Source organism: Camelus ferus, chromosome 1, assembly GCF_009834535.1.
Source record: "Camelus ferus isolate YT-003-E chromosome 1, BCGSAC_Cfer_1.0, whole genome shotgun sequence".
NCBI classification, from domain to species: Eukaryota; Metazoa; Chordata; class Mammalia; order Artiodactyla; family Camelidae; genus Camelus; species Camelus ferus.
This window is the reverse complement of record NC_045696.1, coordinates 89,309,084-89,332,586: the sequence shown is the minus strand read 5'-3', so window position 1 is coordinate 89,332,586 and position 23,503 is coordinate 89,309,084. Positions and strand designations below refer to the sequence as shown.

The following is a 23,503-nucleotide window of genomic DNA, read 5'->3' as shown; positions in this document are numbered from 1 at the left end:
GCGCAATCCCAGCAGTGAGACCCGGGCTACCCGGGGGGGGATCCCACCCATCAGCAAGCACTGCACTGCTTCTCCCCAGAAGGGACTTCCAGCAACGGTGACAGCCTGGGCCGACTGCTGAAAACCACTGTCCTCATGAGGACACACTTGCAAATCAGCAAATAGTGTGGCCTCTTCATAAAAAGGAGTGAAAACACACTTCCACATGACAAAGCAGGGGAGAAAGCTCGTCCCCCAAAGCATTTCAAAACAGTAACAAAATGTGTCCCAAACGTGCAGGAAAATCCCGCTACGGAGATGCTTTGGGGAAGGAACTAATACGAATCCATCTGGTTTTAAATAAAAACGTACCTTCCCATAACCAGCAGGAGGAAAGTCTAAATCGTTCCTAGAGCGAGAAGGGTTCCCCTGTGTCTGTGCCAACTCCCGGGTTAGTCTGCCCGGGTTTACATGCACTCGGCCTCAGTCCAAGAACCAGAGGACTGGGAGCAAAACTAACTCACGCCCAGACAGCCAAGGTAAGAGCAATCAAAGGATATGATGCTTTAAAAGTAATTTGTAAGTAAATAATAATAAAAAGAAATCACATGAGCACTGTACAGATGCGGATTTATTGTTCTTCCCTTTACCTACAGTAGGAAAAAGGTTGAAAATTGTTAGGAACCCAGCTTATATCAAAGCACCTCTGAAACTATGCTTTTCTTTGGGAAACAACTTATAAAAAATAATAAACATTTAAAAAATTCAAAGTCCTTTAAGTATTTTACACTTCTGAGTGTTAAAAGTCTGTTTCCTAAAATATAGAACTATTAAAAAAAAAAAACTCATGAAGTGACACTGATTTGAATTCCACAGTATCCCTGACAATTAGAAATACATTCTTCCCTATAAAGTGAATTTGTTCTTCACAGGCGAAGCTATAAAGTACATTTCTCTGATTAATTCATTGAGATTTCATTTACTCTCCAGCTAATGTCTACAGAAGACTAATGGTAATTTATAGTTTCCTCAAATAAGTTAACAAAACATAGCCAAGATGTTAATCACCACATGCATGATTCTGGGAGAGTGACAATGTCTATATATACACAAAAAAAGAAATTTTACCCATTAACAAGAGCCAATGTGGCCCATTATTCCCTGGGACAAGTCCTCTTTGAGAAGAGATGACAGTTTTCCCTTGGTCCCGGCTAAGGCTCTTTCTGAATGGCATTTCCACACCCCCACCCTCCCCAAAATAAATGATCCAGGGTCAAAGTCAAAAAATGCAGTGTCCGGCCCGGTGATTTCAGAGGCTGATGAAACTTGCAGGGACTCTGATGATGGATCCAGAACTTCCCCAGTGAGATGAGGCCATCACTTCTGAGCGTTTGCACCAACACTGATGGGGAGAGGATTACACTCCTTTCTAATCACTCTAGGACTCGGTAACGTGATTGGTTTCATGGTTTAACAGACCACTAGCGAGACTGGTTAGTACTGTGAGATACAGAAATCACATCCCACATAAAAAGACATATTGCACCAGCAGCACGTGAATGTCTGTCTGCGTGGGCGCCAGAAGCACAGGAACCTCTCTCGTTATTATGTCGTTATGAAAAAAGCTAAACTAAATTGGTGCAATTTAAGTACTCCACTACTTAATTGCTAAAAACATTTCAAACACTTGATATGAGTTTCATAGTTCACGGACTACAAAAGGAAAATTACCACATTTCTCACCTGACTGAGTTGAGTCATTTTAAGCACCCTTTATGGGTGGGGAAGCCAGGTGGGATGTGTGAACAGGAGGTGCAAAAAAAACCCAAAAAAACCCTTGATATTATAGAGTTTTTTTTCTTTCTTCAGGTTTCAAAATATTCCACATTCCCTTTGCCCCTGAATAATGTGAGCTGAGGGCGGCTGCCTGTGAAAGGAGCTACTCCCACAGGCTGTGAAGTTCCAGGTCCCATCAACTCTACACCCAATTACCACAGAAATGGTCTTTGCAGTTGAAAGTTCCAGAGGTTTCCTTCTCCAGCTCGTCTTCCAAACTTCACGTTTCCTGCAAGAAACCTAACAAAACAGAGAAACAAATTCAGGGATTCTTTGTTGGGGGTGGGGGGTGAGGTTCATGCTTTTAAAGAAAACTACTCATCCATTTCAAAAAGGAACTCCTAGAAGTGGCCGGGTTTTCCTGAGCTGAAGATACCTATGCGGTTTTCAAAGGCTGTGGTTACAAGACACTGAAACATCCCGATAAAAGTACAAAATTCAGCCAATTAACCAGATATTTCGGCTACATGAGGGCATCAAACACTGGTAAATTTTGGTGTTTGTTTGTTTGTTTTTAACTAAGAAGATTTTTTTTCCTATTTAATTAGGGGATACTAAACTTTTATGATCCTTTTTACTGTTAAAAACAAAGTCGCAAATCCTTTTACAGTTTCATGTCAAGTGTCTGGTGAGGTCAGGAGCAGATAAAAACAAAACAAAACAATAACAATACATTCTACAGGGTTTGGGAGGGAGTCAGAGCTCCAAGCCTTCCTCTGACGGACAAGGCTGTGATAATTCTTTATCACAGCACAGCAGCCATTGCTGTCAAAAGGCAGATGTGCCTGTGTGTAAATCAGTAGATTTCCAAATGTGGGCCTCAGTGATTTACATAATTTCAACACATCTAAGAAAGAGAATAAAAAAAATTTGATATTGAAACTGGCTATTCTATTTGCTTGCAGCTTCTGCACCCAAACTCTGGTGTAGGAGTTCAGAAAGCTCGCCCACCACGCTGGACAGCCTCCTGAGAGGTCAGCGCACGCTTGTACTTTTTGTATAACCTTTTAGGGCACAGACACACTTTTGCGTGCTTTAAGGAATAAAAAGTCTGAATAGAATTCCAAATAAAAATCTCTCTGACTTGCCGAGACTTCTGAGAAGTAACACCACATTTGTTAATCGTGATAACAATATACAATAATCAAAGTTGTGAATTGGTTTGACCACGGGTATAACAATGTGCTAAGTCAAGCCACACAAAAAAAGAAGTGCTTAAAAACAAAGGAAGGAACCGTGCGGTTTTCTGGATCGAGACCAGAAACAACTCCGTCTAGCCCTCTCTGGGGCTCTGCTCTTCCCCTTTCCTTCTTGGCTACTGAAGGTTCACTAGTGCCACCCTGTGGCCTCCCCGAGCATTGCTTCAGCACCACAGACGGCCCAATGCGACCGGCTAGGTCTCCATTAGGGACATTATCTACCCCTTGCTGCGTCTCACTACCTGCCTGGAACTTTACCTGCATTACCTCTTTTCAGTCTCACAACAGGGCAGTGAGGGTTTTACATCCATTTCACAGATAGGCACATAGAGGCTTAAAGTTAGGTAAAGAATTTGCTTAGTCATGGATATATTGTACAACACAGGGAAAATAGCCAAGACTTTATAACTATAAATGGAGCATAGCCTGTAAAAATTGTGAATCACTATATTGTGCACCTGTAACTTATATAATTTTGTACATTAACTTCTCTTCAATTAAAAAAAAAGAATTTGCTTAGTCACAAACCTAGCCAGCACTTGAGATGAGATTTAAACGCTCCCTGACTCCATGCACAAACCACCTTTAGTAAGATTATGGTCACCCACGTGCTTACTGCTGCATTTGCAGAATTATGTGGACCCAAGCTTATAAATAAGCAAGCAACACATTCTATGGTAGAAATATGCTATTTGCAAAGACATAGCTAGATTCCAAGAAAGTGGCTAATTAAAGATAATTTCCTGCTTACCTCTCAGCACATCTTGGACCTCAACCGAATCGACATTTTTCAAGCAGTTACATAAATTCTGAGCTGTGGCGTTACTCTGCTCCTTTTCTTGCCACTTCTTCAGCATCCGAAACTTATTCATTGTAACGTCTTCTTTCTTCTCCATGATAGCATCAATATCGCTAATTTTCAACTTCAGGTTGGCAATGGCGATTTTTACCCACTCCTGCCCCAGCTTCTCAGCAAGGCTTATCAGCTGAGTGTCTGTTAACAAGGCTTTAGTCTTTGCCCCATCTAAAAGCAGATGAAGAATTCACAATGAAAATACATTCTCTTTATATAAAAAAAGAAACCACAATTTGAAAATTTAATAACTGCTTTTAAGATATATTTAAGTGACAAAAAAATTCTTGCTTTCCAAACTATTTTTAAAGACAGAAGGGAACAATTTCCTATAACATGAAACTGGGGCACAGTGCTTGCTCACAATGATAATTCAATAATTCAGGGAATGAAATTGTTTTACAAAGCAGCACAGATTAGGTTGGAGTTAAAAAAAAAAATCAAGACACCGAAAATAATTTATGTGGCTCAAAAAGAAAAATATACAGCTGTTACCCTTGCCCACCTCTGTGTCTTTAAGTGTTAAAGCCACATACAAAATGCTACCTTTAAGTGGTCACTAAAGAGGCAGGAAGGGAGATGACCTGTAGTCTCCGTTCTGCCATCTCCTGGCATTGGGGGGAAAAGCACAATCCACAGAAAAGTCACAGGAGGGTATCTGTACTATCTGTTGCTAAGAAACAGGGTCATAATCTTGGAAGGATATACGTTTGCCAGTGCAAACTATTGGCTCCATAAAAATATTAGCCCTGTCGGTAAGACAGATTTTCTACGTTCACGTGTTTTAGCTGGTTTGTGCTATGGTGAAGCAAAGCTCACTGGCTGCTGAGTCTCCTTTAAGGATCCTCAAGGTCTTACAAACACTTGGAGGTGACAGTGGAAGGCAGAGAGAGGGAAGAGTCCCTTCTGCCCCTCTCCCATGACCACAACACTTTCGCTCATCTACAGCCAACAGTCTATTCATGTAAACCAAACATACATATTAGACCCTAACCCACTTCACAGTTTCCTCTCCAGCCTTCTAGACTGGAGGATGGGTTCTAAAGGGGTGCCCCTGCCCTCTAGAGGTTTCCCGGTGCCTAGACGAGTGCACCTCTCGGCCTGCTGCCAGGAAAACTCCCCAGGGAGTCTATTAACAAGGCCAGTCCTTGGGCTGTCCCCGAAACTACCACATCAGACTCTTAACCTAAACTTAACAAGATCTCAAAGTGATTCTGTTAAGGTTGAGAGTTGACCATATTTTTCAAATTTTTTACTTTTTAATATTTTTAATTGAAGTATGGTCAGTTACAATGTGTTGACTTCTGGTGTACAGCATAATGTCCCAGTCATGCATATACATACATATATTCATCTGCATATTCTTTTTCATTAAAGATTATTACAAGATATTGAATATTATTTTATTTTTTTGAGGGGAAATTTTTTTTTGTAAGGGGGAGGTAATTAGGTTTTTATTTTACTATTTATTTATTTATTTTAATAGACGTACTGAGGATTGAACCCAGGACCTTGTGTATGCTAGGCACGCACTCTACCATTGAGCTACACCCTCCCCACCACTGAGCTACACCCTTCCCAAGAGAGCTGACCATATTTTAAAAAGCAACATGGTGATATGCTGAGCCTGATACACCAAGATAGAGACTCAACAGCTCAAAACATGTTGCAGAAATGCCTAAACAAAAGTAAATCTTTATTAATTTATTTGACATCATATTGTCAACTCTAAAGTGGTTAGAAATCCTTAATCTTTCTAGGTAGCATCTGATCATTTGAATTCTATTTCTAGCTACTTGTTATTGGAGCTAATTTCAAAACAGCCAAATAATTTCAAGAAAAGAAAACTTTTCCTATGTATCAATTTAATACAAAATTGTGTCCCATTCAGTTATAAATGAGTAAGTCCTGAAGATCTAATCTATAGCACAGTGACTCTAGTTAATAATACTGTATTGCATACTTGAAACTTGCTCAGAGAGTAGGTTTTATGCATTCTCACTACCACCAAAAAAAAAAGGTGACTATGTGAGGTGGTAGATGTGCTAATTAACTTGATTGGTAAATATTTCACGATGTATACATACATCAAAACATCACCTTTATACTTTAAATCTATACAATTTTATTTGTCAATTATATCTCAATAAAACTGGAAAAATATTATATCCCAATTTGGTTAAGTAAATTGGTTAAGTTAAAATAACTGTTAAGTAAGTTAAGTTAAGGCAAAATAATTCCAGAGCCTCACTTATTCTGATGTTCACTTAATAAAAATTAAAAAAAAAGTCTCTAGTGACACGCAGTAAAATCAGACACGTGTCATCCTCACCACCGCCTGCTCTAGGAAGTGAAAGATCTTATTTCAGTCTATAGAGAGAGTTTATCTGCTTTTAGAGATTCACACTTTCTTACAATAGTAAAATAAAGGGTATTTTGTTGAAAAGATTTAATCTGGGGAGTTACATGAGGCTCCCAAAGCCTTGAGACCTTGTCTCATATAATTTGAGTTTGGGTTTTTAAAACTCAAATTTGTGAGTTCTGGACTTGAATTCTGAGGCACATACTCCATCTTCTGGCTCCTCAGAGCACCATTGTTACGTGTCTAAATCTCTATTGTATTTTCACAACTATCGAGCTTTGGTCTCTGCCATTTAATTGGAAAAAATTAGGTTGACTCTAGTCTCCAATAATTGAGCTGGCGGCTCCCTCCCCTAAATGTAGCTAATAACTGTGAAACCGGTGACTGCACACATGCACATTCATTATCTTCTGCATAAAAGGCTGCACGCTCAGTGCTATGGGAAATGCACAGATGGCCAGGCCGTGGTCCTGCCCCTAGGGGCTGCAGGAGCTTCCCCTCCTCCCGTTCTCATCCCACTGAGTGAAGGGGAGGAGCGGGCAGTCAAGCTGGAAAAGTAGGCTGGGGCAGACCAAAGGGGACCCTTACCCAGGCCTGAGAAGCTGGGACACAGGGAGAAGGTATCTGGGAGGCACATCTGGGATGTGTTCCAGGAAGACTGACCCGAGAAGCACATGTGCTGGATGAATGTCAAGGCGGGAGACCAGGGAAAATGATTTAGAGCCACTGATGACATTTTTACAAACCTGAAGTGTCAATCTGCTTCATTCTTTTATCATAGACCACTTCATCAGGTAAGCTGCTACTCATTTTTCGACGCCTGTTACCTTTAAAAAACAACAGCAACAAATTGGCTTTCCCTTATGGTTGTTAGTATCCACCCATCTTCAAAATGGATTTAAAAAAATCATCATACAAATAGAAACCAATTGAAAATGGATTCAGAGGTGTTTAGACTATTTAAGAGTTATGGAACACTTAACAGATCCTTGATGTTACCGTATTTGCACAGCAAAATTAAAATTCTAGTGGATGGAAAGAACAGAAGTTTAATGTCCAGTTATGAGCACTCACCACTTGTGCTGCTTTTCGAAATGTTCCGATTCCGATCTTGCTGAATCCAGTCACCTGTGAAAGTACCATAAGCATCAACTGGAAAAAGTGGTATGAAATTTGAATTAAAGCAATCGATTTGTGAAAACACGGAAGCCCTAGGGTCTTGGCAATCTCCCTAAAGTTCAAATATGAGTGTGGAGTTTTAACTTGGTACGTACGCAAATGCACTGGGCTTGGACTCTTGAGATAAATCACAAGGACTCCTTCCAACATGTCTTGTGAGACAAGTGTTTCCCAAACCTCAGTCATCTGCAAACCACCGTCATGATACGTGCCCTACCCACATGCCAGGTGAAATGTCATTTCTTCTGCATTTCTTCAAATCTAGAACTACTGCGATCAGAACACTGGCATTGTGTGCCAGGTGGACAAGGAAGCCGTAAAAATAAACATTTTAAGTTTATTTTTCTCCACGTAAAAGAATCTCATACATATATATTAGCCTTCTGTAGTTTGGAAAACCCTGTACTTTGGGAATTCTTTCTGGATACTTCATTCTGACTGGACAGCACCTGCCGTGTGTGAAATTCAGCCCCCGTTCTGACGTGCCGACGTCTCAGGAGGCCTTTGATAGGTCTCTGGAGTGAAGGCGCCTGAAAAGTGATGAGCAGGTGCTGCTAACCAGTAGGATAGAGCCCCCAGATAATGCAGACCAGGGCCACCTTAGCATGCAGACTGTGATTACACAAGGTTACAAAGAGGCCTTATAAAGTGGTCTCTAAAACTACCCCGAGAGAGACTCAGTCTAGAAGAACATCAGTTGTTCGGGTGGCGACATGTTAAATACCTTCATTACTGTGGCATTTGCTGTGATTAAAAAGTAACATCTTTCAGGTTCACTTGTTTGACAAATTAATGAATACCAAGAGAAAAATAATACAACCCCCAATGCAGAGTCCCGCCTAGGACTCTTCCCGGCTAAGTAACTGTAGTTTGGATGAAAGGCTAATTTAAGGGTCTAATACTGACAATAAGAATCACACCCATAGAAAAGCTTCCTTCTTGGACTAGGACAGAAATCCAAACCGATCTGACTGGGTGTCGCATCTGGAGGAGAAAGACGTGAGAGCAAATATGGGCTCTAGGCACCCGCTCTCTGGGGACTTGGACGGTGAGGGCCTGAGAACCCGAGCCGGCACTTTTGTCCCAGTGGCTGGGGCCTTCGTTTCTTTTAATCGAAGTTTGTCACGTCCCAGTGATGGGATGGACGACTGCCCCGTCTGCCTGCCCACCTCCCCACCCCGCCCCGCCCCGCCCCGCCCCAACCCCACCAAACCAGAGTTTTAACTCAAGATGCAAAACATGAAACACTCACACTCTCTCAGTTTTGCTTTCCATACAATTTCCTCGGAATCCATCTCCACCAAAAGTAACTTAAACTCCACCGGTTGCTCCAAATACACTTCAATATAACTTTTCAATTTTAAAAGTGAACCATCCACAAATTCAATTTCCTTTAAAAAAAAAAAAGTGACATTCTTACATTTAAAAGTTGCACTAATGAACAACATAAAATGTCAGATAAAGAATAATGACCATTAAAAGGGTTAGTGCTTGCTGGACCACCCCACTGAAATCGTGACCTTGGAAATCCCACCACTCAATCACTTGTCCTCTTACTCTCTTCCTTCTAGACCTTCCCACTCTTACTCCAAACTGCATTTCTACCTTACTGAAGCTTCCTTTCTAGTCCCTTGGCCCCATCTGTCAGCCCTTTCCTGATTCTTCAGATGGAACGTGGGCTCACCCATCAGCCACCCTTTCCCAGGTGCTTTTAAACTCCTCACCATCCTCTCCTTGGAGCATGCTCCAATCTGCGACTGACTCAACATTCACAGAACTATGTGGAGGGTTTTACCCATAGTTCCTCATTGGACAAATCCTTTTATGACTATTTCATGGATAAAGAATCCCAGAGAAGCAAATGAACTTGCCCAAGTCCACATGCAGGAAGTGATGAAACCAGAATTTGAATCCACATCTTTTGACTCCAGAGTGTGAGCTCTTAACCTCTACATGGACTGCCTCCTCCTCCCACCTCCTCTGCTCCTCTCCAGACTGGCTAGCAAGCCTGGCTGAGAAGTACATTCTTAATAAATAACACTGAACTGCACTGGGCATCACCCCCCAAACCGGTGGTCTTAACCTGCCCCCCTCTCTTTCTGCTCCAAGTCACTAGCATTATCCTCACAACCTTCCAGGGGTCACACACTAGGGTCCATAATGCTGAGACAACTCCTTCCCCTGGCCCCAGTCCTCCCAAAGTCCTCCACGTTCCCATTCCCCAAAGCCTCCCGGGGGCCTCCAGCCCAGCCGCACATTCCTGTCACCTCTCAGGCATCTGCAAACCCAGGCAAACTTCCCCCATGTGAAAAGCCTCCCTGGAAAAGCCCACTGTACCTCCTGCCCATCTCTATAGTAATACCACATTACGTTAAAATTATTTCTTTGCATGAATGGAGTACTTCCCTCACTACACTGGCATCTTTGAGGGAAAAGACTGTGACTTACTAGGGGCGGCGGGATAGCTCAGTGGTAGAGCATATGCTTAGCACGCACCAGGTCCTGGGTTTAATCCCCAGTACCCCCACGGGGAAAAAAAAAAGCCTGTGACTTACTTCTTTTTTAACTCTTAGCTCTCATCCCAGGCTGACTTGTAATAGGCACTCCTGATCAATGTCAGTTAAACAAATCATTAATGGTATAAAACTGAAAAGAACACCTTATAGTTACACAGAGTGTTAAAAATTTTCAGAGTACCCACAAACCATCACTTTGTATGATCTTTACAGAAAACCTGGGAGATTATTCCCATCTTATAGGCCAGAGATTTGGTTGAGAGAGAGAGCACACAGTGAGTCGTAAAACACAGATTATTTAAAGTCCCCCAGCTATCAACATCTTTTGTGAAAAAGAACTCCTGGGACCACCTTGGTCTCTTCCTGGACAGATTCACCTATTCAATAGGTATTATTCCCTCTCCTAGTGGTTCTTTAACTTGGCAACACATTACAGGCACCTGGGAGCTTTAACAAACCCAATGCCCAGGCCTTTCCCAGACCAATTAAGTCAGCGTCCCTGGAGGTGGGACCCAGGCCACAGAATTTTTTTTTAAAGCTCCCCAGGGGATTCCATTGCAGCAAAGGCCAAGAATCACTGCTCTAAGCAAACTCTTCTAATTTAATTCCACTTCCCAGACAAGGCTGCAGTTTGCTTCTTGTGATTGTCTTGCTGTACCATCGGCCAGGGCTTGATCAGCTTGGGAGGGCCAAGAATTAACCTCTCAGATCCCAGTGGGAAGACGGCGGCTTTAGAAGCCAAAGGCAGCTGGGGCTCTGGGCCGAACTTGCCGCTGCCCGGGTATGTGGCCTGGGCAGACTGCCCGCCTGCATCAGTTTCCTCAGCCATGTAGCTGTAAGGCTTAAATAATTCAAAGGGTGCGAAGAGACCCTTTAAAACCAGAAAGGAAGGTAATAGAAGACTGTCTGATCAACTCGACAGCTTGATCAGGGTTTGTGATTGCTTCTACAGGGCACTGGGTGCCTTGATGATACAATAAAATGATGCAACATGGACCCCACTGCAATTAGCTCTCTTGCCTCCCATCTTAACTTAATGGAATCAAAACATGTTTTCAGCTTTTCATAAACTATAAAATAAACAGACAAACAAAAGGAGGCATACAAAGGAATTTGCACACAGAGGTCCAGGCTCGACAAGCTGTGGCATATATGCTCAGAGCACACTGTGAAAATAAGTTTTCAAAATAACCAAGTCATTTCTGAGAAATCAAAGTCACTTTACAAATGTCATGGTGTTTACAGACAAATTTGATGACAATCTGTCCTCTATTTTTCAAATGCCTTCCAGTAAGAAAAGCCCAATATCCCTTGTTAGCAACTCCCTTCCATTAACCTTTAATGCTCTGTGTGACTTCAAATTAAACTTAAGGTTTGTATTCCTTTGAAGCTAACACTGTTTGAAGAGTTTAATTAAAAATTCAAGAAAATGGAAAACCTTTTGAAAGGGAAAGAGACTGGGGAGTCTATTTTCCCAATGACTGCAGCATCCTAAAATTCAACAGGATCTTTGAAATAAGCTACAAGATGAGAAAAACACAATTGCTTTCTTAGAAGGTGGGAAATAAAAAAATGAGAACAAAATACATTATTTGTAGTATCTGCAAAACACCACAGCTAAGAGATCCACATCCCCGCTGCCCCTCTGAGGTGGTTTTAAGAGCTCTACCTCTGGGGTGATTTCGGCTTCCGGCTCACTAATCAGTCTGTACTTCTTCCCATTCTGCAACAACTTCAGGCAAACAGGAGGCTTGTCGACTTTCATGAATTTCTTAGAGGAGTGCTTTATAGACTTGGAAATATCCTAAAGGTGGAAACAGGTTTTGGTTTTGAAATCCATCAGCAACAACAGTAAGAAATGTCAGATTATAGGCAGGGCACGTGCCAGCCTGCATTATCTTCACTTCTGACTACAAAGTGACAGCCCTGAAGTAGCTTTCACAGTGCTCACAAGGGGGAAAAAAGGCCACAGAGGCTTGAGGCGCCTTTGATCTGTACTTCAGGCTCCCAGATCGCCAAACATCTTTCTGCAAAAGCACTACGGCCAAAAGCAACCCTTCTACCCTGTGTGGCACCGACCATTTGCTCCTGAAGGATGTGAGTTCAGTTAGCACTAGCAGTGCACCTGTGGACAGAAGGCAGCTACTTTACTCTACAGGGTTCCAGCTTACTCAGTGTGTCTCTGTCCCACACTTTATATGTTTCCATCCTTATTTTCACAACTACCCCTTTGACGTGGGCCTACGGGGGGCGCTGACTTTACATGTATTGTTCAAATGCCCCCAAGAGGTTAAAGTAAGCGTTGGCCCAGGCTCCCTTGGTAAAGCAGCTGTCACAGCTGAACATGAAATTTAGGTTTCCTGAGGCAGAATTCAAGGAAATCTTTCTCTACTTAGGGGGAAAAAAAATCAACCCATGAAGAAAAGTGTAAAAATAAAACATCAGCCAGGAAGGACATCCTGCCTTACCAGTGCCACGCTCCCCATTGTTCTGGCGGCAAACGTCTCTACATGTGCTGATGTAATCAGCCCCCACCCCAGCTTCCTAGGAAGAGGGGTAATCCCCTTTTAATAACTGAATTTACTTAAAAAAATATAAAGTTCATTAAACAACAGTACTTATTCCAAATCTATGCTAATTATACTTTAAATTATTCTCATACCATTTTGAAGATTACTTTCCCAACTGAAAGTATTACCTTAATGAGATTACAGGAAGCATGTTTTACCTTCTTAGGAAGAAACTAAAAACCCATTACTTAATAAAGTTTTTATACTTTAATACATATGGCTAATTATAATCAGTATAACATTTTTAAAGTGTGAAAATACTACAACCAAAGACCACTGGGAGTAGATCGTTTGATAGAGATTCTGTAGCTCAAATTACAACTCTTAAATTAGCACACTTTATTACAGCTCTAATGCTCATTTAACTTCTGTCAAACCCTGATTTCGAATCTGAAAGTATAATCTTGTGTCACTGCTTTATCTGCTATATTTCAGCCGACCTCTAAGTCGGGCTATGAAAGGAGATTCGGTTCCCTTTGTTCTAAACAATACTGTTTGGAAAATGGGCTGAACGTCACAGCCTTATTCGGTGTTCTGGAAAACTGGTTCCATGGTGAATATCTAAACCCTTTCCCTCAGGCCAGGCTGCCTTAAACACATGAGGTGCTTCATGAATATTTGTTGCTTCAAAAACCAGAATGTTGAACCCATGAACAATGGGTCAATTTTTTATCCAAAAAATTGTTCTGCAGTGAGTTACCCTGAGAGGCCCATCTTACTGGTGGAGCTTTAGGCCCAGAAGAAACCTTCGGTCACCCTACCCTCGATGCCCAGTGCATCCCAGGGCCGGTGCTTCTCCAGCTCCACGTGCACACCAGTCACCTCTGAGTCTGCAGGGCTGGGTGGGGCTGAGACTTGGCACTGTAACGAGCTCCCTGCTGATGTCACCACTCTGGCCCCTGGTCCCTGGTCCCCAGCAAAAAGGCTGTAGAAAACAGATGGCCTAGGCTGTCCACCAGGCAATCTCCTCCAAGGCCAGGCCTGCTTGCCTGGGCCAGCCCCAGCTCTGAAGAGCTCTTTCCCCATTTGTTATCTTCACAACACTGTTTACATGTACAAACAATCATACTCCCTGGATCTGAGGACTCAGCACACACACACCAGCCACGGACTTTACGACCTCTGTGGGAGCACCAAATCAGACCCGCCGCTGAGGGGGGACACAAAGCAACAGGGACAGGACCCACCCAGATGTCGTGTCATGTCTGAAAACAAAGTATTCAACATTTAGTATTCATTTCATTGGCTTTACCTTGATGAAGGACTCATTATTGGTTGCTATGTACACTCGAAAAGACAAGGATGGATTATGGTCAATGGCTTTGTACAGAATCACGGCCCCGTGGTGGAACACCGTTTCTTCGCTTTGAATAACAGGTCCCACAGGAGAAAGAGAGCTCACGCGCCATTTGACATGGGTTGCAGAGTGGTCCACGGTGTATTCTAACGAGGCCCCAGTACTTTTAACATGCAAGACTTTGAACATCATGTTGGTGTCGCAGTCTGTGAAGACATGAAGGTGCGTCAGTGTTCCAGGCATTGTATGGGTTGCACACATTCTCTCTCTCTCTCTCTCACACACACGCACAGATTAAACTGTTAGCAAATTAGTACTTACGACCCAAGCAGAGGGAATGTGGAAACTGAATGGAGGTAAGACAGGTAGGGTCACATTTAACATCAAACAAGGGTCCACCGACAACCCAGGGCTTAACAACCAGGTCCGCATATTTGCTCCAGGACAAGACACAATACTTGATGTCAACTTTTCTGTTAACTTCAAATATCAGACCAGTTTCCGTGCACTGGTAAATGCCCTCCGTGTCCACCTTCAGTCTGCATTGGACAGATAAGAGCACCTGTTCAGTCCTGCTGCTTGGGTAGGAGAGGACTTCTTGCAATTATTTGTTTTTAATTTCATTCAAAAGCACAAAGAGAACTCAGTAACATTTTGAAGCAACATCAGTATCAAAGAAAACAATCCAAGGAATTACATAAAATGTGTGAAGTTAAGTTATGCTGTTTTGTGCTTCCCCTACTCAGGGTTATTTTTATATAGAAAATTAAAAGGATGAACAATATGTCGTCTTCTGTATCCACAATGACTTACAAAAACTGTCCCCGGGAAAGGAGCCTGGGGGTCACTGGTTCATTGTGTTTCTGGAGAAAAAGCACATATATGATATATAAGTAAATGTTGTTTCCTTAAATCAAGCAAATTAAAGAATCATACTTTATAATTAAAAGAGACTTACATTTTCAGCTTTACAGTGTTCACAGTGAGATTGGATTTTATTAAATTCTAAATGACAGAGAAAAAGTTTTACTTATAGGAATGTGATTGGCATTTTCAGACAAAAAATGTTTAATAAATATATATGATATGACCAGATTACAAAATTCAAAGGTACAAGCCCCTTAGCAACAATATTTAAAGGAATATATTAAGTTCATACCTGAATTAAAATGATTTGTGGGCAATCCTTTATCCTCCCATTCTTCAACTGTGAAAGATACAATCATTCGTGAATTGGCATAAGTTAATCACAGGGTAAATCACCTAAGCCCCCACCTCCAGCTTCACAGCCAACAGGAACTTTATTTAAACATCTCCATCACTGGACTTAGAGACACATGACCCGTTATCACATTTGTGAGTCCTGTTGTAGGGCTGGGTGGGGCATGAAAACAAGCTTAAGTTTCCACGCAGCTCATTTTGGCACATAGGTCTTTAGCTGATCTTTTTATGTAGAAGCAACTGCTGTCTCACCATCCTTCAGCCTGATCCTCACATCCTCCTCCCACACCACAGGCACAGGGAGAACAGGATGGATCCGAGAAAACAAGATGGCAAGGGCACTGCCTCGCTCTTACCCTGAGTGGACGCCTCCTCGGTGGAAGACTCTCCTAGCTCCCCATCTATGAAGACAAGAAGGGCTCAGGTGGTCATAAACAACCTCTTCACTGGTTACTCCCCACCTAGGCCAGCGTTCCATCTGGACAGCTGCAGCCCCCAAGGAGGAGCCCTTCGTGGCGGCCCGGAGTTGGGACACCTAAGCTGGAGTCATTATCCCCAAGACAGTGATTGATCAGCATCAGCCCCCCAGGTGACTTTCAAGTTAGAGATTAGCTTGGACTTAAGAGAGTAATTAACATCTGGTTTTGGGCACATTTAAACCAGAACTATCTCTGACTTAACATGTAGACTCCTTCCGCTGGCTCCTCATTACTGCATCTCCCTGCACTTACAACCCTCCAGTCACTCTGAGCCATTCTCCACATGCTCCTGCCTCAGGGCCTTTGCACTGTCTCCTCAAACAAATACTCACAACAAATATTCACGTTGCTCACTCCCTCACATCCTTGCAGTCTCTGCTCAAAGATCACCTTATCAGAGAGGATTTCCTGACAGCAGGGCCTGCCTGACACATTCTCTTCCCCTTTCATTTCCTTCAGGGCACTCCCCACAACCTCACACACTATTTGGCTGAGTCTTTCTGATTCCTGTTTCTCTCCCCATTAGAATGTAAGCTTCATGAGGACTATAACCCCAGGGCCTAGTCAGTGTTCATTTTCTGAATGACTAGAATTCTACAAAATGAATTATGAACGAGAACAGCAATGAATTTTCCTATTACCTGCCTTGGCCACTAGCTCATGAGCTTGGGCTCTCTAGTTATGTACTAAATCTCTCTGTCCATTACTTTCCTCATCTATTAAATGGAGATTAGCATAATACCACCCCTAGAAAGATAGAAAATTAAATTACAGGCAAGGATTGTGCCTGGCACTCAGCAAGCACTCAGTGAGTACTAGCGAACTGTTATGAAATATTATTTTGCTAGGGCGATGGTGGGACTCATTAAAAAATTCAGGAATTCTAAAGTAAACAATAACCCTTCACATGGGGTAAAACCTAATGTGTTAAGTGTTTGGTTTTATATGTTAAAGATCTGAACAGCCTTTGGGAGGGTCAGCCTGTTGTTGAGACAGGCATCTTCAACACATGTAGAAGGTCCTAGGCCACCAATACCACCCAGAAGGTGCAGGCTCTCCCCCAGGATGGTGCTCCAGCCCCGGCTACACAAGCTGCCTGCTGTTAGGGCATTATACAGGGACCAGGGGTTGCAAGAGAGAACCAGCTTTTAAAAAAACAGCATTAAGATGAAATGGCAAGTAGAGACTAAAAGTATTCAGAATTCTGGACTCAGAATACTATAAAGCCGAAGGTTCTGAAATACTGACCCAAGTCCTACACCACAAAATCCTTCAATCATATTTCCTCAGCCGCTGTCCTAAAAAGCACTGTAAAATTCTAGATTATTTAATGGCTGTCATCCACATTGCACTGCATCCACATCCCATGTTTCTATGTCTTGCCCTTTGCCTTGGGAACAGAGAAAGGGAAAGAGGTTAGAGAATCCTAACCGCCCAGCAGATAGAGTCTACGGGTCTTCCCAGCAGAAGGACCGATACAGTTCTCTCCAACACATAAACCACAGCTTCTCTTTAGTCCATACAAGAGAGGTGACCCCAAGCCCATGCCTATGAGTAGAAGGCATATCCAATCATGAGCACAACGGGTGGGCCTGCATCACCAGCCAGCCCAGAGAAGCAAGCGAGCCAGGGTGGTCTGCCTGGTCCTTCTATCAGACCTGCGGATGGAAGTGAATGGGGAGTGCCTCTTTGATCTCACCCACAACACAGAGGGTAAAATGTCTTTTAACAAAGAGAATAAACCTGGGGGAAGGCAGGGCCCCTTGGATGCCCTGGGCTCCAAGGACAAGCATGCTCAGCCTACTCACTGTCGCTGCCAGAGAACATCCAGGTGCCTAATTCGGCTGAGGGCCAGGCCCAGCAAGTCCCTGCCCTGCACATGCCCTGTCTCACCACACTGACCCCAGCCTCCCACCAATGCTGAGCCTGTCCTGAGCCTCACTGACTCAGAATGCCTTCCACCTGGGTGCTACCCTGGCGAGGACCTGGAAGCCCAGGCCTGGCTTCCAGGACCCTGAGGGCCCTGCCTCTGGACTCTGTGTCCCTATGGCCATTTACTCAGTTGTTAACCAGGAACAGCAAAGACTGGATCCCAATACACAGCTTTCTGATTTAATTTCTATCCCAATCTAATCCACAGAGGCTGGACTCCTGATCACATTTTGCAAGATGAACTAATCCTTAATGTACAAAGTGGACTGGGAGGAGGGCTGGTGTACATTTTTCCCTTATGGCTATCAGAATGTGACATCTACTCCACGAGTGTGATACAGAAATAATTATAGGTTCTTATCAATACATAACATGATTGCAAGGAGCTTACAATTACCTTCCCGGGTTCCCCACTGGGAAACTGCAGAGAATTAAATTAAATACAAGACTTCTCAGTGAAGAGACTTCATTTATTTTAAAATATTACAAAGGCACCCTCTGACTGCCTTGCTATAGTATTTGTGTTCGTGGGCAGATCATATTCTAAGAACTGGGTGGGGGGCAGGGGTGGAATCCTACAGTAAAATAAACTCAGTTAAAATATAAGCTTAGTCACTCACTTTTTTTTAAGTTTTTCACAAAACTTTAGACCCGAATCAAATTTATATTTAGGATCCATGTCTCTGTGGTGGCTTCATACTCAAGTGGTTCACAAACAGCCAGGACAGCAAGGCAGAAACTTTAAACCACAAATGGTAAAACACTTTCAGCAGCAAACTGTTCACCCTGTGATGAACTGTGAGCGGCGACCACTACGGAAGGAAGCCGAGGCTGTGGCCGTGGCGACATTGCAGATTTCGGCCATCTCTCAATCTCTTCTCCTCTGGGAATCCTCAGAGCAGAACAGCTCATGCAGAACCTTGGCATCAGTGCAGATCAAGAACACGCCCCTTTTATCCCGAGTGTACTGAACTCAAATTTTCAAAATGCTTATTTGTTTCCTAAAGCTTAACTCAATTTTCCATGAAAAAAAAGATCATGAAACAAGCAACTTGCAACTTAAAAATCTCAAAGCCTACCCTTTTTTCTTCCTTTCAACAACACAAAAGATGACAGAGGAAGGAAGGATACACTCACTTGTTTGTTTTGGTTTTGGCTCCTCATTATCTACAAAAAAAAAAAAAAGGTCTAAATCAGATTCATGTGACAACTAAGAGAAAACACAGGCTAATGGGAGAGCAGGTAAAATGTTTGTTCCTCACCAATAGCAACCATTTCCTGTCTTTCTTCTTCAGCTCATCCTGTTTTGCCACTTTGCTTGCCAACCAGAAATTATTTACCATGTACGTACTTTTTCAGTATTCCACACAAAAGACTCTGGCAATTAACGTGTCCTCAAGCAATATAACCGATGTGGCCATTACTTTAAAATAAAAATAAAGGTTTCTATGTTTACCTAGGATTCTGTAATTAAAGAAACACACACATAGATAACTCACCTGATTCGCTTTCAGAGCTGCTCTCAGAACAGCTGTCCTCGCCTAAAAAAGAGCATATGCCGGGAGAAGCACACAATGAAAAGGAAGTGGGAACTATTTTCTTAAATTATACACATAATAAAACAGATCCAAACTCAACTAACTTCTTCTTATAATCCGTTCTCACTGAGTCCAAATCTAGTCTGGTTTACATAGAGGGCTTATCCTTCTTTGGAACTGAACAAAACATAATTTAATTGTTTAAATAAGAGCTCAAATCACACTCTGGCTGCAATAATCATTTTATTTGGGTGTCACCCAAGTCCCACCAGGCCTGACCTGCCCCCTGCTGCTCCCATCTTGCCCTGCACTTGTGCATCTAGGAGATTCCATGCACAAATTCAATCATACAACAGGGCAGAATTCTGCAGTGTAACTGCCATTTCCCAAAGCAGAGGACAGTCTATATTGTTCAACTGCTTCTGGAAAGAGTGGTCCCCAGGAATGCTCCCTGCCCTCCCACACCCCGACATCAGCACCTTCACCCACTGCAATCAGGCTTCTGTTCCCACAGAATTTGGAATCCTTTCTTTCATGGCCCCAAAGACCCGCTAACCCCGAGTCCCATGACTCCCCCAGGGAAAGACACGGACCATCCCCTCCTGCCGGTGCCCTCCCCTGGTGTCTGTCCTGGTTCTCCTCCTGCCTCTCCAAGTGCCCTCCACGGGCCTTCCGCTCCTCTCCATCCCCGCACCCCCAACTACGAACACCTTGAGAGCCCTGGGGGGGCACGTCGACTTCCACCTCCAGGGCCGCCCTGGACCTGCCCTGGCCGACCAGAGACGCGCCCAGGTAGTCCACCCGGCCAAGTTCACCCTCCACCCCGCGCCGCCACTGCTCCCCCAGCTTCACCACACCCAGGCCCGGGGTTCCCTGAGTAAACACACAGAAAGCTATTGGTATTATCCTAACAGCATCCCTCCCTACACACAACTGCTGACGACCAAAACCAAGGACGTGCAATACTTCCATGGAGGAATGAAAGGATTTGAGAATAAAAATGAGAACAGTAATATAGCAGCTAATAGCAGTTTTCTCTGAGTGTTCACTGTGCCAGGCGCTGTACACATACTTACTCATTTACACGTATTCACTCATTTACATTTATTTACTCATTTTACATATATATATACACACTTCACATATATTTATGTAAGAGCTTTACATACATTTACACACTAGCCCTCATGACTTCCCAGTGAGGTAAGCTGAGGTCAGTGAATTTACTTACGCAAGACCACCAGCACCCTACTACCCGCTGCCCAGGAAGTCTGGGGCTAAGATTTCCACTTGGGCAGGCTGGCCCGAATTTGCACGCTTAACCGTGTTGTTACATTTGCAAACATGCTTCTTGTGACTTCAGCAATTCCAGGCCCAGGAGCTGGTGACTGTCTGGATGTGGAGGGAGAGGGGGAGCAGGAGGCAGGTTCCTGCATGAGAAGTGCCTGGGTGGAGGGCGAGGCCATGCTTCTGTAGGAACAGGTGCTGGGAAATAAAGGCAATAAGACATGGACTTGGTCCTGCAGGGCTGGAAGCAGAGAGCAGTGTTCTCAACCTTGGCTGCACACCAATATCACCTAGGGAGCTTCCTAAACACACCCCTGCCTGGGACTCGGCCCTTCCTTGGAAGTTTTGATTTAACTGATCTCGGGTGGGACCTGAACAGCAGTATATTCTTAAAGGTCCCCAGATGACGGAAAAGCACAGCCAGGGTTGAGAACCCCTGGACTAGAATCATCCCACTCCTTCCTCCATGCCTTTACAGATGCCATCCCATTGCCTGGAAATCCTTCCCCCAGACTCCACCTCCAGAGCTCCTAGGTATCCAGTAAGAGCCAGCCCAAAAGTCACTCCTGTTGACAATCTCCCTCCGCCCCACCGAGTCAGGCTAGCTGTGCCTCCTTTGTGTTCCATCCTGCCCCATTCACCCCTCCGCCAAACAGCTTTTTTAGCTGCTGGTCTGTGAGCCCGGGAGGACTGTCTCATCACCTGACCCTCCGCCACCCGTCCCAACACAGATGCTCAATGAATGAATGAAAGTGTGAATGAATGAATGCTTTGCCCAGCTTTAAAGAACCATGCAGCCCCTACCAAGGCCCCTCTTTATCCTGTCGGTTCCCTCTGGCAGTCTGGGACCTCTGCAGGGCTGTAATTCTGCCTGGACCAGCCCCAGGTGAGGCCCACCCTCTGCCTCAGGTCCCTGGGAGATGGAGCCTGGCTGGGGCAACCCCTTCAAGTCACCTTCCCTCTGGTTGTGTGGAGATATGTTTCCACTTCTTTGAGGTATATAAGAGGAGAGGAAATGCTGGGTCAAATGGTAACTATGTGTAGCCACTTGAGGACTGGCAAACTGTGTCGCCAGGGGGCTGTGCCATTCTACGTTCTCATCAGCAGTGAATGAGGGCTCTAACTTCTCCACATCCTTGTCAGCACTTGTTGTCACCTCCCTTTTTCATTACAGCCATCCTAGAGGGTGTGAAGTAGTAACTTGCTGTGGTTTTGGTTTGCATTTCCTTGAAATATACGGAGCATCTTTCATGTGTTTTTTGGCCATTTGTACATCTTCTCTGGAGAATCTGTTTTTTAACCCTATATCATCTAGCCCCCGCCTGTCCCTGCAGACGCACTCTGGCCCCGTCACCCTTCCCCTCACTCCCGCACCCCAGCCATCTGCCCTTCAGTCTCTGCGAACAAGCACTTACACTCTCCCTCACTCAGCCCTTTACACCTGTGAGTCTTCTGAACTGAGACGACTCTTCTCCTGGCCTTTGCCCTGTGACCCCAGTTCATCTTTCAGAGTTCAATCCAGCCATCATCTCCTCAGAGAAGCCTCCTGGGACTACCCCAGCCAAAGATAAATTCTCAGTTTCACTAAGTACCGCGTTTATCATCAAACTTTTTAAAGTCACTGATTTCACTAAGCTAGGTAATCATGAAAGCTTAAAATTTATTCAGCCCTTTCAAATAGAAAGATGAAAGTCCCTACCTTTCACTCAGATTGTTTGAAGTAAAACAGTACTAAATAAATAAATAAATTGTAATTTACCTTGCTATGAATTGGTTATTTTGTAAAAATTTCATTTGGGCATTTATCAATATTAATCATATCCCTTACCTGATTTAGAGTCCTCTGAAGTATCTAGGTTGGGGCTAGGGCAATCTAAATTTTGAGAAAGAAATAAAGTTTAATAGGATAAACACAAGGATAAAATAGAAGATTATGCTCATTTTTGTAAAAGCTAAGTCCCAAATAACAGAAGCCCTTTGTGCCATTCAACGACCACGTTAGACCCAAAGCAGTCTTGCATGTCAAACTGACGCCCCGTGAGCAATGGGAAACAACGCCATAGTCTCAGGGGAGACAAGATTTAGACAAAGAAACCTTAAGCCTTTTCCAATAGAAGGCAAACAGAAAAGCCAACAAACTTTTCATTACATTTCGTTGGGTCCCTGGCAGTCTCTATTTTGTACCAAAGGAGTGGCATTGTTTCTTTGTTTGATCAACTCAGCAGCTCCCTAAAAACATCCCTGGCAATTAAGTAACTTGACACCAGAAAGGGGAAAAAAAAAACAAAAACAAACCTGGTTTTAGATTTTGTAACTGAAAGGCAGACAGTGGTATTACTACACCAAAGAATCCATGTCCTCCCCAATCAACAGTCAATTCAGGAAAACAACTGTCAACAATTTAGTGAAATGACCCAAATGAGTTGACAGTAAGGACATGAAGTTGGCCAGATAAGGTGGGATCAGACCAGGGAGGACCTTGAATGCAATTAGGAAGAGCTGGACTGGGGGGATGGTTCTCCTACAGGCAATGACATGGAGACACAGAATTACATGAGCGCTTCAAGCTGGAGTGGGCCTTGGTGTTCCCCAAGATGTTGGTGGACACTGGGGGTTACTGATGATCAGGATGCACAAGACTTCAGGGAGCCTGGCATTAAGAGGCCACTGCAGAGATCCAGGTATGAAGTGGTGAGAGTCCAGGCCAGTGTGGGTGCCGGGGAAATGGAGACATTAGAGATAAAGGAGAAGAAGGGGTAACTCGCAGAGGTTACCAACAGTGTTAAATAGAGCAAGGGCATTCCTGTGCAGGGATGGACTGCTCCTCAGTTACCATACCCCTTGTCTGTTATTTATGTTCTGCTCAAGTAGACTGCTCTAGACCTGGACCTAGCACTCTTCCACTTGTTTGTTTGGAATATCCATCAACCCCCACTGGGCTGGTGAACAACAGAGGCTTAGTTACTGGTTGACTGATTCCCCCAGGGCACAGTCAGAGACTACTGTCCCTTCAATTTAATGAACATTGACTTAGTGTCCACTGTGTGGTGGGCATTCTGTAGAAATTCGGAGAAAATCCACACCCCAGCAAAGAGTCTATGGGTTAATGAGATTGTGAGGACAAGGAGTAGCCATGCATTAGATAGAGAAAGAAATCAAGACAATACAAAATGAAGTGAGGCTGATATTTTGCTGGTCCAAGAGAGAAGCTGAGACCACTCACTGAATGTGAGGGATTCAGCACTAGTCTTTGAA

General features: G+C 43.7%; 1 protein-coding gene across 3 annotated transcripts in view; it reads right to left on the bottom strand.

The window, feature by feature from the left end:
• Positions 1–592: 592 nt before the first annotated feature.
• The window catches only part of LOC106730349 (NACHT, LRR and PYD domains-containing protein 1b allele 5), a 33,838-nt gene continuing 10,927 nt past the window's right edge, over positions 593–23,503 (bottom strand). For all 3 annotated transcript variants that reach the window (XM_032485375.1, XM_032485384.1, XM_032485389.1), the window contains 15 exons: positions 22,077–22,121; positions 18,923–18,964; positions 18,561–18,590; positions 15,369–15,413; positions 14,951–14,998; positions 14,750–14,796; positions 14,605–14,654; positions 14,113–14,330; positions 13,747–13,997; positions 11,594–11,728; positions 8,661–8,799; positions 7,304–7,357; positions 6,976–7,056; positions 3,766–4,038; positions 593–2,055 (listed from right to left, as the gene is read on the bottom strand). In XM_032485375.1, coding sequence (XP_032341266.1) covers positions 2,036–2,055; positions 3,766–4,038; positions 6,976–7,056; positions 7,304–7,357; positions 8,661–8,799; positions 11,594–11,728; positions 13,747–13,997; positions 14,113–14,330; positions 14,605–14,654; positions 14,750–14,796; positions 14,951–14,998; positions 15,369–15,413; positions 18,561–18,590; positions 18,923–18,964; positions 22,077–22,121 — 1,478 coding nt within the window. In that variant the 3' untranslated portion in view covers positions 593–2,035. The remainder of the gene's footprint in view (positions 2,056–3,765; positions 4,039–6,975; positions 7,057–7,303; positions 7,358–8,660; positions 8,800–11,593; positions 11,729–13,746; positions 13,998–14,112; positions 14,331–14,604; positions 14,655–14,749; positions 14,797–14,950; positions 14,999–15,368; positions 15,414–18,560; positions 18,591–18,922; positions 18,965–22,076; positions 22,122–23,503) is intronic.